General features: G+C 33.0%; 1 protein-coding gene across 1 annotated transcript; it reads left to right on the plus strand.

The window, feature by feature from the left end:
* The first annotated feature begins 1,535 nt into the window (after positions 1 to 1,535).
* Positions 1,536 to 8,048, plus strand: LOC130621973 (uncharacterized). The gene is made up of 4 exons (XM_057437362.1): positions 1,536 to 4,311; positions 5,215 to 5,296; positions 6,583 to 6,839; positions 7,627 to 8,048. Exons 1-4 carry the CDS (start codon positions 4,009 to 4,011, stop codon positions 8,011 to 8,013), a joined length of 1,029 nt encoding a protein of 342 aa, XP_057293345.1. The 5' UTR covers positions 1,536 to 4,008; the 3' UTR covers positions 8,014 to 8,048.
* The last annotated feature ends 7,419 nt before the right edge of the window (positions 8,049 to 15,467 follow it).

A 15,467-nucleotide genomic window follows, 5' to 3' on the forward strand; every position in this document is an offset into this window, starting at 1 on the left:
TGTTTAACTTGAACTTCAACTAATTTGTATTGAATTAACATCAATTACTCTAAAATTTATTTTCATTTAATTTTATTAAACAAGCTTTTTTCTTTTGAAATAATTACCATCTCGCGCGTAATTTATCACAAATTAAAAAAAGTTACGATGAAATAACACACATGATCACAGATATTATCTTGCAATAAATTATTTCGCTGTTGAACCTCATAAGCCGTAAATTGAAATTAAACATTTATTTGCCGAGTATATCAAATTACACAGTTATTTATGCTCGGTTTATATGAGAAGCTAGTTATCGCACTTGTTCTCGAAAAATATCGTCATATTTTTTTCGTATATTTTACTCGCCTAAAGGCTGTTGAAATAAGTAAATAAAAACATAAAAAGCTCAAAAAAATATTTGCGATAATTTTCTCGGCTCCGTGTGCGATAACTTCATTTTCTACTACATAATATATTTAATTTCTGTTTGGAATCGAGGTTCGTCAGAGTAATTGACATCAAAAGGGGATTATAGAAAAAAATAAGGAGTATCCGACGGTAACAGTATTTCCACCAATGCAGTACTTCCTGAGGTTGAAATAAGTTAATAACAATTTACATTCTAGTTAACAGGTGCTGAATCTATAGGTGACAAAAAATCAAAAATGACAACATACAATTCATAAATTGAGATTTAGAAATTTCAAAATATTTAGACATTCTTTATTTTTCGTGGTTCTACCAGTTCTGAGTTTAGACAATGATAACACAAAAATTGTAAATATATTGATAACAAAGTGGATAAGTGCCTTGTGCAGAGATAAATTCAAAAGATTATAACACAACTAAAACTTCGATAAGTCTCAGTTAATAAGATTTGCGTGTTTGTCAGTAAGAATAAATTCGAAAACGTAAAGTTAAAGTTATACATTTAGACACTCAATACAGGCTACTGAGTAATATTTAAAAGAGATTTCTTTAGATACCACATTTATCACGGTGTTAAATACTGTTTCATTTAATTATTCACCATCCATAAAATCATCCCCAGCATTGCACACGAAGAAGCAACCAACATAACTATAGGAGATAAAGCGGATCCGCTTCCATAGGATCCACCTCCGGAACCTCCACTGGTACCTCCACCACTACGTCGTCCACCACTGCCGCCTCTATAGCCACCACCTCCTCTTCTTGGACCAGGATCAGGAGAACGCTTTATTCGTAATTCTTCTTCATCATTCTGCTTTTCATCTTTAATACTCTCACCTCGTGTTAGACATATGAATGTAACAAATGCAAGTACGAATATTACTGAAGGCTTCATTATTTTAACTGTTCCACAGCTTTTAAAACAATATTTTGTTTAGTGGCCCATTCCTTGTTAAACCATTTTATATACCGGAATAGTTATTATTACACTTCCCCACATATGTTCCTTTAAAATCAGTTTTCCCTATGAAATATACGTTTTTGATTTAATTGCGAACAACGATGGAGCTCCTAATTACTGTTATCTAATTACTGTTATCTTACTGTTATCTATAGGGAATTTTTTATAGGGAAATCTATAGGGGGATTTTCCATTACGTTGGCAAAACAGATAAGCCCTTGAAAATATGTTTTAAATTTGATTCAATTAATTGTAATTTTGTTACTGTCTATAATTTTAAGTGTTATCTGAAATTGCAGTCCCATTTCCTTGAAATTTTGAGACACTATCATTTGACTATCCGTTCTGTTGCTACCTTTTGCACTTACGATCTTATGACCTTCGAATCACATTTTCAGGGGTGTGGAGAATAATTAAGCGTGGGTTAAGGTGATAACACTGCATAGTTTACTACTTTCCCCTGTCATTTAACTTTATGTTCTGCATATGTGTATTTGTTAACTCCAAAAATATAGAGCACTTCATTTGTAGCTGTAGTATAGTTTTATGTTATTTTATCAGCGAAAGAAAAATGAACAAGATAGAACTGTAAATATCTTGTACAAGAATATTCTAAAGTCCCACATAGACAGATAGATAGATCTCAGATAAATACCATTCCTTTGCATGAAATTTAAGACTGGTAGTCCAAATATTCTAATCTGAGTACAAGTAAGAGTGTATTTGTGTTGTCCTCAGCTTTTCCAATTCTCCAAACCTTCCTACTTCCTACTTCCCACTCCATCCAATGTAATTAACTTTCCTGCGAAACTTATTTGCTTCGTGTTTTGAAAACATTTCGCCCACATGTGTACACAGCAGGACATTTATATAGGCTTCCTGATCGTGGTTACATGGTAATTGCGGAATAGTTTGTCAACCACTGTTTTGCGTTTTGAGTAGCTACAACTTGACATGTTTCTTCTTATTGCAGGGATATAAAAACAGGAAAAATGTACATAGCAAAGGAGTTACCTGACTACATGAAGTGAACAATGTGCAATTAATAATTGCGGATGACTTTGACTGGCATTGAGAGATGACCTTTAGTTTTCTCATTGTGTTTATTCTGAAAGTCTTAGTGGGCTTTTCAATGTCATTCTTCTATGAAAAATAAAAGTACAAATAACGAATAGAGGGTTTAGAAACTAATTCAAAGTGCTAAAATAAATATAACTAATATTATTCTATAATTTGAGGATCGTTGTTTCAGCGTTTCCATCTCCCTCGGCGCCTTTTAGCAGTTTTTTATTCAAATTGTCTTTCTGGCCTCTTTTTAACACCTTCGGTTTATTCTGACTTCTTTGGCAGAAAGTTAAATTAATTCTTGTGTTTCACTGTTAGGTTTAGTTTAACCCTACGCCTATAAGAGGGGCAACATCAAATTTCTTTTCGAGCATAATAAATGCCATATTTGTAATAATTATTAAAATTTAAAATTGGTCAAAAATTTTACAATCCATCACATGTCATTTATTAACTATTTAAACTATGATATTTTTTATACCCAAATTTTAGGAATTGTAATTTATAAATATTATATATATTAATACACTAAGTTTGTGTGTTTGTATGGGCAATGTGCATATTTCTCTCTAAAAAACAGGCGAATAATCTATATCCTAATTGCTAAGTGACAAATTATCTCTTTTGACTCGACGTCATTGCTCTTATAATTTTGTGGACAAATAAATTAAAAGCGTGTTAAAAACTAAAACCACATCATCCTATTCATTTTATTGATCAACGCTTCAAGCTCTACTCAATTACAGCAACGGTAAATAAATTTCTGCATAAACTGGATGATGACGTCATCAAAGTTTATTTTATCCCTTTATGTCTTCTGAACTCGTCTGACTCGTCGAAAGCACGTGATCATCAGGATTTATTTCTTCGTGCTAAGTAAGGACGAAATAGTGATGCTCGGGATAAGTACGACGGACGATAATCGAAGTACCGAAGTATGTAAGACGGGCGACCGAGAAATTGGCTTAATTTTGGTCGAAAAAAGCTTCAAGTTACCCAAGTCAGAATTTACGTCAAATATTTTCACCCAACATGGTACCCAGGGCATCTTGTATCTTTTCTTACATCGTGACGACGCCGAAAGAGACAACAGGCGCTTGAAACGAGGTTGATTTTCAGCGATTCCTAGATCACTTTACACACGTATGGAACCGATAAGTTGTCAAATAATGCTTATAAATAAATTAGTGAGAATATTATAACTTTTATCGACGGACTAATATAGCTTGTATAAAAATTTAATGGCGAAAAAATTTTGTTATTGTTTTATCAATAATACCTGCGGAAAAATTTGTGAATTAGTGGGAATGTTATAATTTTTAGTGACGCCTCATGGCTTGCATAAAAATTATATTAGTGATAAAATATTTTTATCGTTTAACATACATGTAAAAATTATAAATTATTGAGAGTATTTTAATTTTTTGCGGTCCTATAGCTTGCATGAAAAATTTAATGGTGATAAAATATTGGGATCGTTTTATTAATATTACCTGTAAAATTTAAGACGATTAAAAAATAATTTATTATAGTTGCTTTAATATGATGTATGTTGCTTTCATATAATGGCAAACATAAGCGGCTTGTTTTTACAACTAGTGTCACTGTTAACTGTTACAAAAATTTACTGTGAATATGGCAGTTTTACCACCATAACTGTTGAAGAAATTAATGAAGAAAATATATATGCACAATTTAAAGGGACAACATTAACATCATGTGTCCTTCGTTGCCAAAGAAGTCCAGATTGTGATCGAGTTGCATATAAGTATGAAAGTACAACAGAAGACTTTATAACATGTTACCTCATTGAAAATGGCGCAACTGATAGCAATTCAAATATGATAACAATGCACGTTGTAACACCAGTAAGCCTATCTTTTTTATTTTATCTTTTAGTGGTTTCTCTCTTAAGTATGTTTTCCGTCCGTAAAGTTACTACTCTGTTATACTAATACCCATATCTTGTCTATTTGTTCAAAATGACTGTCAAATCGTTGGCTTCATGTCAACACTGTATCTATTAGCAACGCTCGGAATATATACCACAGGCTCAAATCTAATGGCTGGTACACATATGAAGTAAAATGCGTTTTTTTCCACGGGCTCTAAGGTCGAGTCGTTTAAGTTATGACATGTTGTTTTGCTGTTGCTTCTAATTAACTGCAACTTAATTAGATGTAAGCAGTGAATAATAGGTCTTTTTAGTTGTATCCTGTTTTGGCCTATAACCCACTGTAGCCATGGTCGTAAAGCGAAGCTTCCAATCGTGTTGCGCGCACGAATAAAAGAGCAATATAGGGGCATTCCAATGGTGGGTAAATTATAGGCTTGGAATGTCTTGCTTAGAAAAAGACAAACAAATGTTCAACATTTCTGGTGTTTTTGTGTCGCTTTAGATCGGATTTTGGGGAGCTCTGAGGGGCTGAGGGGAGCTAAAAGAGGCCACACTGTTATTTCCTATTTTGTAATAACTTCTGAAAATTCCCGTTAGTATTAATTTATTGTGAAATTCGAAACTCAATATTAGTAAAAAATTGTAAACAATAGATAGCATCTTACATTAGCGAAGAATTAGTTAGTGTGATATCAAATATACCTCCTACAATGGTTTTTTATCTGTTTTTATCGACAATTTACAACAAAAATTAACCACCCCCTGCCCCACCCATTTAAAGCGTTTAGGGAAAGCTTTATTTCTTATATTAACGGGAACTGTTTTATTAATTTACTACAACAGAAGGGCTTCCAAAGAGGAATTTGTCTTTTAGGTTCTCTCCACGCGCAATGACGTAAACGTTTCAAGTGTGAAAGCAACTGATCAAGACACGGAAACATCTACTTGTACTGAAGGTATTATTTAAATCTAATTTGCACGGTAATAAAGGTTGAATGCGTAAACAATTATTTCACATAGACCTATCTTATTCATTATTATACTGCTATAATATCATATGAAAATTTGAGAGAAACTGAGGGGCGGATAAAGCCCCCCCACCCCCCCCCCCCCCACTCCCAAAAAAAATATTTTCCAAATTTTTACACTATTCGCACGAATACAAAAGAAATCGCCTGAAATCCTATTTTCTTGATTTTCAGATATAATTCGGAAAAATCAGGAAATCGGACTAGTCAGGTGTCTTAAGTATTCAGAATGATTTCCCTTGGTTAAATAAATTATTTGTGTTGCTAGTTTCAAGTTCTAAGCATAATTCTAGCGAAAATCATTATACTTTCCTAATTATCAGGATATTTTATAGAAATTCAAAGAGGTAGTTTCGAGTAACGGCCAATATCTAATGCTTTAAGAAGTATGGGACCTAAGAATTTGGCTTGTAGGTGTCTTATATAGATCTCCATACCATACAGCCGTTCAAAAATGCTCGCTGCGAAGTAGAGAACTTGTCCGGAATATATTTTCTTTTGAAAGAACAAAAAGACACAAAATTTTAGCACAGGTACAGGTAGAACAAATGTTGCACTCTATATTGAGCATCTTTTTTAAGCCTTTTGCCGGTGGCACTTTGAAGCGTTATACCCTTTTTTATAAAAAATTAAGCAACCGACCAACAAGTAAATAGTTTCTTAAATCCCTAATTTTTTTTTTTTGCTAGAAAAACGTTTCTTAACACATTTCTTCATTTTTATAATGATGTCTGTTCTATTGAAACTTTAAAGTAGTCTTGTGTGGATTTCTTATTATACCACGCAAAAACACCTGAATGCATTGAAATGTCATTGATTGATGGGAGGGATGTATGAAAAAAAGTTTCTAAGTTATAAAAATGTTTCTTAATTTTTGGAAGGCAGCTGGTCAGTTTCTTACAAACTGGTTTCTTATAAAAAAAAATATGTGTGTCACATTAAATACACTATATTAATTGACGTCTTGTGCCTTTAACACTGGATGAGCTAGCATATAAAAATATAAAATACACTTGTCTGTGCATTACGGTATATACAATGCATAGTAAAATTAAATTTGTTTATCTCGAACATTTTCTTTCTTCTTTTCCTAAATTCTCACTTCACATCATTTTTATGTATCTCGGAAAAATGTTCTGTTCTGGCAAGTTTGCCATAGTACTAGGCCAATGCAACATTGCTTTCTCATTCTAAGTTATCTGCAATATTTTTAGATTCAGCATACGTGGTAACGTTTACGCAACGCTCCATTGATGTACCCGTCGTTACCAAAACATTGAGATATGTGGATTTTATCACTGTAACAGCGTGGATTAAAGTTGATAAATTACCAGATACGCAACTTACATGCCCTTTTGTTGTGTCCTTTCTACCCCCTAGCAGCAGCTATTGCAATGATGTCAGTGTTGCAATGTCCGCATTTTCATCAGGACTTCTAGGATACACTTATCCTGCTGAGACAGTTAATTTGGTAAGGAAATTCATTTCTGATAAGGGTTCAAGGAGATATTTCTTTTTCCCGATTACTTTGAAATATTATAATGAAATAAGAGCTGTTTGAGTTGTGACTGTATGGAACCATTATAAATAAAATAGAAAACGTAAAATTTAGATATACGCGTAAATTGACGCTCTTAAACTCTGCTAAATGACAAGTATTTTTGTGTTGTTTTTAAGCAAGAAAATTTCTTCTTTTTTTGCAATAGCCGTTCTTTAATGTAAAATTTATTATGCAAACGTCACAGGTAATCAATTAACTTTTATTGTTTTCTTAATTAATTGCTTTGTTCTACATAAACACAGAAGAAAAGTATTTAGCAGTTTGTGTTATTACAGATTTTTGAGCTTTTTTGTCCTATAGCGGAAAATGCTCGAATGTTTTAAGACGCTTCAATTATTTGATCCTTTGCAACGAAATTGGCGGAAACAGTTTGATGAAAAGAACAACAAATATTGGAATTGTAGTAAATGTATTTTTTGGCCGTTGTTTTTTAATCCTACATTTCGATTGAGATTAACAAATCTATTAATAATGGGAAGGTTTCTATAAGCAGTTTTTTTTAAACGGGTTGTACGACTAGTCTTTTATAATAATGCGATGTAATCCCGTGTGTCTATGTCGGGCAAAGTAGATGTGCAACTTTTCCTTAATGAATAAATACACGACCATATCATATCACACTCATTACCTAGGGATTTTTGCATGAGCCATACGACTGGTTTTGTTGTAATAAATCTCCCTTTTCTCAAAAATGTAGGAATCAAAAAATAGCCTGCATGAATGGGTGCATGTGGCCATCTTATACGATGGAACGAGAAACATCCAAGATTATTTCATCAACGGCACAAAGACAAAACGCATGATATGGTCAGGGATTAAAACAAGAACACTTGATCAGATCAGAGTTGTAATTGGTAATGATGCTGATCGGAGCAATGATATATGTGTGATCGATGCAGCTAATCAAGGCCTGCTTGGTAGCGTGGCGCATTTATACGTATGGAAAAGATTATTGTCTCTTGATGAAATTACAGCGGCTTATACCAATGAGCCAAACACTACTGATGCTATTGTATTATGGCAGGAATTTCGTTCCAAGGTCAACAACGCGACCAGCATAATAGAGCCCTTTCCATTGTGTTAAAAGCAAATTTAAGGAATTATTATGATTTGAATTAATTGATTGATTGTCATTTATTGTTTGTAAAAACAGAAGTAACGGTTTGGTAGTGGATTAGTAAGAAAAGTAAGGGACCGAAGAGAAAGGACAGAATATTATGTGAGCATATCTAGTGGCAGCTTCAGATTATAAAAGCCAGCTTTAATAATTTACGATAGAACCGAAGTAATTTTCTGTCATCAAGAAAATTATGAGTCATAATTAATTAGAAATTGGAAGTTTATAATATAGAACAAAAGCTTGTATGATTAGAATCAATGATCTTGTTTCATTAGTTATGGTTTTAATTTTACTTCAAAAGAATCCACTTCACCAACATACATTGTGTTCAGGAGCTAGATAGCTATAGCGTTAGCAAAAGTAGCCACAACTTTTTATGGTCACCTTAAGAACATTTTTTATTCAGAGACTTAGAACAACACTAGTATTCATATCAAAGAAAATTCAAACCAGAATCTAGATTTACCAAAATACAAGCATTTAAGAATTTCCATATATCAGTACAAGGTTTATTTTTTGACGTAATAGATGCATATCGGTGGTGTCGTTTCAATGAAATTGGATCATATGGAAGCTGAACGTGATGGGTCGTTTCATTTTCAACTGTTATATGTATATTATCAGTTCATTACGTATAAATATGCCTCAGGGTCAACATATCAACGTTTCCCATCACCTGCTAGCTTTGCTGGTCTTAATTTTATTGATCAACATACTAACTATAGGTATAATACGAGAAGCCTAACGCAACAAGTATGCCAGGTAAGGCAAAAAATACCCTACATGGTATACTTTCCTTATATTATCCTGAAACTCCTAGCAGCAGACTTTTTATCATTTTGGATCAGAAATATGGAAAAAGAAAATTCCTAAAACCAGGTGTGCATATATATTAGACTTGGTTTCAAATGTGAATAATATTTGTTACGTTGGCGCCTCAAAGGTTCTTAAACTAAGTCAAGATTGCTAATATGTTTATTTAATTTTTAAAATTAACATTATTTTCAATATTTACAAGAACAGAAATAAAAATCTATCATGAAGCTACACAAATTCAAAAAAAATGCTGACGTTAGCAAAACAAATTGACAGTCGGCATTTGAGGCATGATTTTTAATTGTTATGTGACAGACATCATTCGTACCAAGTTTTAAAAGTTTTAACCTAAAACAGGGGTAGTTATGGGGGTAAGGCACCCCCCCCCCCCTAGTTCCCCTATACCCCGGCCTGAACATGGTTTACATGTTAACATTTTAAATTTCACAAGGATATTTAAAATTATGCTCCTTTCTAGTTCTTGAAAATCTTTTTTATACTATTTGTGTGTGTCGCTTTGCCACTAAGCCAACATGCTATTATTTCCAATTGTACACTTTTTGGAGTAGTTGGACCAGTATTGTTTATCTTAAAAGAAGTAAATTGATTAGATTTTGTCAATATGTATAATTTACGATATGATGATATGTAGCTACTTACATAACTACATATTATATATTTTACTTTGTATTGTCATTAAGAGACCTTCTAGCTAGAGCTGCCAGGCATGTCTTGTTTACTTTACTGTAAATACTGCGCCCACCTGTGTTGCAACAAACAGAATCTCTCTAAATGTATAACTAAAATCTCCATAGAACGGTAATGAAGCCAAATATATTATTTTTTACAAAAATACATTCACATCGCTTAAAAACCAATCAAATAGGAGAACAGACCGGTCTGGCCCGGGGTCATTTTTTCGCATCGACTCAGATGTGGAAAAGGCAAAAAATTGCCCTGAAAACGTGATTGTGAGTTCTTAATTGAAGCTGTTTTCAGGGAGCTCTATAAACGATTTTTGACACTGCAGATCTAGTATATCTCTTAGTTCCCGCGTGTATGTTTAATAAACTTGTTTTCCATCTGGCGTTAATTTGCGTTAAGCAGGTGCGCTAATTAGAGTTACTATATACCTGTCAGCTCTTTTTTATATACAATAAATCTAAATGTTCCGTGCAACCGTGCAATAACTGACGCGATATTCCACGTTAATTTGGTATTTTCAATTTGCAATGCAATGACTTCCGTAAAACTTTTGAATCATCAAAAAAAAAATAGAGAATAGGAAAGTAAAAACTGTCTGACAAAAAAAGAGATGTTAGGTATATATAAAGCATATATTCAGATTTATCCACTCGAGGTCAGCAATATTCCATGAGGCAGCAATATTCCACCAGGCTCAGCCGAGTGGAATATTGCTCATCTCGAGTGGATAAATCTTGATATTCAACGTACGGCCCTGCAATATCTGCTTATTATTTTTTATCATCTAATGAAAAGGTCTGTTCATTCCGAATAGCGCGCGAAATTTTTTTAAAATTCTTAATATTTTAACGGGAATTAGCGCAAACACACTTCTACAAAAAAATATTGAGCATATTATGTGTGATTTGTACAAACATTGTTCCACTACAGCGGACTAAAAAGTTTATATTTAAAAGATTATATTAATTTTTCCAGAAGATGGTTATGTTCACCATATTGCCCTCGTTTTACCAAAAATCACGGTTCTAAAATCTTGGCCGTTTTATTATTTTATTTTGCCTTCTATTTTTAATTCGTCCCAAAAAATTTACGATAATATGTCCTCCTGACACATATTTCATGAATGAAAACATATTTATTTTTTTATATAATGAAAACGTCTTCGCGCAAAATAGTCAATATGATTAACTACTGTAAGGTCAGAAATTAGTGCGACAGAGCTTGTGGTTTTTGTACAGAGCACTTTTTTGTAGCTGGTATAGTTGCATGTTATTTTATCTGCGAAAAAAACAACAAGGGAGAACCGTAAAAAAATTGTAGAAGAATATTCTAAATTTCCAGATAGAGAGACAGATAGATCTCAGATAATACCTTTCTTTTGCACGCATTTACGACTTATAGTTTTTAAATTTATGTCCAAATATTCTAATCTGATTACAAGGTATCTTTGTGTTGTCCTCACCTTTTCCAATTCTCCAAGTCTTAATTAATTAATTTTCCTGTGAAATATTTTTGCTTCGTCATTTGAAAACATTTTGCCCACATGTGTACACAGCAGGACAATAATATAGGCTTCCTGATCGTGGTTACATGGTGAATGCGGAACAATTTGTCAACCACCGACATATAGGAAAACATATAGGAAAAATGTACCTAGCAAAGAAGTTACCTGACTACATGAAATTAACAGTTTGCGATTACTAAATAGGATGACTTTGACTGGCGTTAAAAGATGTCCTTATTTTTTCTCACGGTATTTATTCCTAATGTCTTTATCCGCCTTTTAATGTCATTCTTCTATGGAAATTGAAAGTGAGAATAACGAATGGAGGGTGTTAGAAACTAGTTGAAGGTACTAAAATAAATATTAACAAATATTATTTTATACTTTAAGGATCGTTGTTCATGCATTTCCATCTTCTTCGGCGCCTTCCAGTAGGTTTTCATTCAAATTGTCTTTTTTAAACACCTTTGTTTTATTCCGACTTCTTTGTCAATATTTTAAATTAATTCTTATGTTACATTGCTAGGTTACTAAGAGTAGGTTTGTTTACCTCTTCAACTTTAGCTTTAACCCTGCGCCTATGAAAGGGGCAACATAAAATTGATTTTCGAGCATAATATTGTCATATTTGTAATAATTTATAGAATACAAATTTTCAAGAATTGTATAATCTGCGGCTTGTCAAGAAATAATTCATGTGACCACAAACTAATGATATCTTTTAGAACCAAATTCTAGGAATATATAGTATATATTATATGTACTAATAAGTCTGTGCTTTCATAGGGGCAATGTGCAATTTCTCTCTAAAAAACAGGCGAATAATCTATATCCTAATTGCTAAGCGACAAATTATCTCTTTTGACTCGACGTCATTGCTCTTGTTGTAGCAAATAACTTAAAAACGTGTTAAAAACTAAAACCACATCATCCTATACATTTTATTGATCAACGCTTCAAGCTCTACTTAATTACAGCAACGGGTAAATAAATTTCTGCATAAACTGAATGATGACGTCATCAAAGTTCATTTTATCCCTTTATGTCTCCTGAACTCGTCTGAATCGTCGAAAACACATGATCATCAGGATGGATTTTACTTCCCTTTTTAAAACTGATTTCCCGTGAAAAAATTGTGGGCTTTCATAGTTTTTTAGTTTCGGCCAGTAAAAAGTCTACAAAACCTGATATTGAATCAGATTTTTGCTGAAATATTTATTTTACTCTAATATTATTTTACTCTTTCGAAAAATGCCGCGCTGTGATCCCTAAGAGTTTGTGTTGGTTAGAAGTGTTAGACTCTGAAAGCGTTTTTAATTTAGAAGAGTTGCAGAAAACTTCATTTTATGACTAAATTATTGGCAGCGTTGATAATCACGACCATGCGGAAGTAAACATAGAAAGAAAGGGGCAAAAACACAACCCTGGGCTTACTATATCAACAATTCAAGCAACCTCCATCCCAGGGCCTATAGCGTTCTTTAATATGAGAATAAAACGCTACACGAAAAATAAATTAAAATAGATTAATATAAGAAAGAAAAAAAGAAAAAAAGCGAAAAAGAAGAATCAACAACGCACGCAGAAAAAAATAAAATCCCGTAAATTTCCTGCCTAGTGTACCACATTATAATAGAAAAGTCTTAGACGCAACGTAGAAGAGCGAGCACCTATACCAGAATTTTCATATGGCCTAATGCAAAGACAAGTAGACGGAGATTTAGAATTGGCAAAGCCTTTTTTGCCAACGTTGATCAAAACATTCTAATGATTAAAACTCCACTTTGATAGGGTATCGACTCTATTAATGAGTACACGCAGCTCGTTGTTTCTTGCCTGTTGAAAGAATAGCAAAGGAATGCTTTCCAGCGCTACTTCTATTATTCTTATTCAAAAAAGCCATAGCACAAAAACACATTTTATAATTCTTAACAAAATTAATCTTAGTTGCAATAATTTACTCTTCTTCTTATTCTATGAGTTTTCGTTTTGCGGCAACATTTTTATTGCTATTGCTTTTATTGCCATCCGGGAGATAACGTCAAACTGGGCTTTATCCGAAAAAGATTTATAAAAAAATGGCGGCTTTCGAGAAGGAAGCATGCCGTAAACACAAGAAAATGTGGAGTTATATTAGCTTTATTATTTCAAATTTTACTTAATAAATGTTAAATTACAAATTCTCAACATAACATAAACAGAATATGATAAACTTTTTTTGAAGTGGGAGGTAAGCTTTGAAGCGTCGAGGGAAAGCTTTTATCTCTTATATCAACGGGAAATTTTTTTCAGTTTACTACAACAGAAGGGCATCCAAAGAGGAATTCGTCTTTTAAGTTCTCTCCACGCGCAATGTCGTAAACGTTTCAAGTGTGAAAGCAACTGACCAAGACACGGAAATATCTACTTGTACTGAAGGTATTATTTGATCTAACTTGCACGGCAATAAAGGTTGAATGCCCAAATAATTATTTTACATAGACCTCTCTTATTCATTATTATACTGCTATAATATCATAATTAAAATTGTGAGAGAAAAAAGGCTCTTAGCTTTTTTTGGTCTGCGGTTTTAAACAAATTATAAACCGGTAGGTGGATAAAGCCCCCGCACATTCAGTACGTCATATAAAATAAAAATAGCAGGAATAATTATTTACTTATGTCAGCACTTTTTCTATGACATCATCGAAACCTTAAAATTTCTCTAAAATACATTAACTCTGCTTATAATTCAAACGCTTTACTTCGTAAACCATTTTTAACTTTCGGACAGCTAAATAAAAGTTATTTAACGTATTTTCCGATTTTTACACTATTCGCACGAATACAAAGAGACATTGCCCGAAAATTCAATTTTCTTGATTTTAAGATATATTTCGAAAAAAGAAATCGGAAATCGGATTAGAATAATTTCCCTTGGTGAAATAAATTATTGATGCCAGATTTAAGTTCTAAGCATAATCCTAGCGAAAACCATTATAGTTTCGAATAGCGGCGAATAGGCTCTAAGAGATATTGAACCTAAGAATTTTGCACACAAGTGTCTTATAGATCTCCATATCCTACAGTCGCATAAAAAGGCTCGCTACGAAGTAGAGAACTTGTCCGCAATATATTTTCTTTTGAAAGAACCTAAAAAGTTAGAAAAAGACAAAAGTGTGCCGTCGTGTGCCTTTACCGCTGGATGCGCTAGTATAAAACACATTGGTTCATGTAATACGGTATACACAAGGCACTGCAAATTTAACTCTGGAACATTTTTTTTCTTTTTTCCTATGATTCTCATATTCTGTCCTTGCGAGTTCGACATAATATTAGATCAATGCAACATGCCCTTCTCATTCTAATTTATCTGCAATATTTTTAGATTCAGCATACGTGGTAATGTTTACGCAACGCTCCATTAATGTACCCGTCGTTACCAAAACATTGAGCTATGTGGATTTTATCACTGTAACAACGTGGATAAAAGTTGATCAATTAACAGATACGCAACTTACATGCCCTTTTGTTGTTTCCTTTTTACCCCCTAGCAGCAATAGCCATTGCAATGACGTCAGTGTTACGATGCCTTTATTTCATCAGGACTCCTAGGATACACGTATCCTGCTGAGAAACTTAATTTGGTAAGGATATTCATTTTTGATAAGGTTGCTAAAAGATTTTTTCTTTCTCACGATTACTAAGCAAAATAAAAAGCGTAAAATTTAGATATACGCGTAAATCGATGCTCTTAAACTCTCTTCAATGACAAATCTTTTTATATTGTTTTTAAGCAAGAAATTTTCTTCCCTTTTGCCAAAATCGTGTTTTAATGTAAAATTAATTATGCAAAAGTCACAGGTAATAAATTGACTTTTATTGTTTCCTTAATGTATTTGCTTTGTTCTAAATAAATGCAGAAGAAAAGGATTTAGCAGTCGAGTGTTTAACATGTTTTAATTATTTGATCCTTTTCAACACAATTGGCAGAAACAGTTGAATGAGAAGAACAATAAATTTTCGGAAATTGTAGTAAATGTATGTTTTGTTCGTTGTTTTTTAACCCTACCTTTTCATTGAGATTAACAATCCGATTGATAATGAGAAAATGCTACAAGCAGCTTTTATTTTTAGCGGGTTGTACGACTAGTCTTTTATAATAATGCGATAATCCCGTGTGTCTATGCCAGGCAAAGTCGATGTGCAACTTTTCCTTAACAAATAAATACACGAACATATCATATCACATTTTTTCATGAGCTATACGACTGGTTTTACTATAATGAATCTCCTTTTTTCCTGAAATTGTAGGAATCAAAAAATAGCCTGCATGAATGGGTGCATGTGGCCATCTTAAACGATGGAACGAGAAACATCCAAGATTATTTCATCAACGGCACGAAGACACAAA

The sequence above is a fragment of the Hydractinia symbiolongicarpus genome, chromosome 12 (genome assembly GCF_029227915.1).
Source record: "Hydractinia symbiolongicarpus strain clone_291-10 chromosome 12, HSymV2.1, whole genome shotgun sequence".
Classification (NCBI taxonomy): domain Eukaryota; kingdom Metazoa; phylum Cnidaria; class Hydrozoa; order Anthoathecata; family Hydractiniidae; genus Hydractinia; species Hydractinia symbiolongicarpus.

Bases quoted from the DNA above. Each gene is read 5' to 3' on its own strand.
- LOC130621973 (XM_057437362.1), top strand. From the start codon at position 4,009: ATGGCAAACATAAGCGGCTTGTTTTTACAACTAGTGTCACTGTTAACT. The intron at 4,312-5,214 runs GTAAGCCTATCT...TTTGTCTTTTAG, and splicing joins CAATGCACGTTGTAACACCA to GTTCTCTCCACGCGCAATGA. The intron at 6,840-7,626 runs GTAAGGAAATTC...TCAAAAATGTAG, and splicing joins CTGCTGAGACAGTTAATTTG to GAATCAAAAAATAGCCTGCA.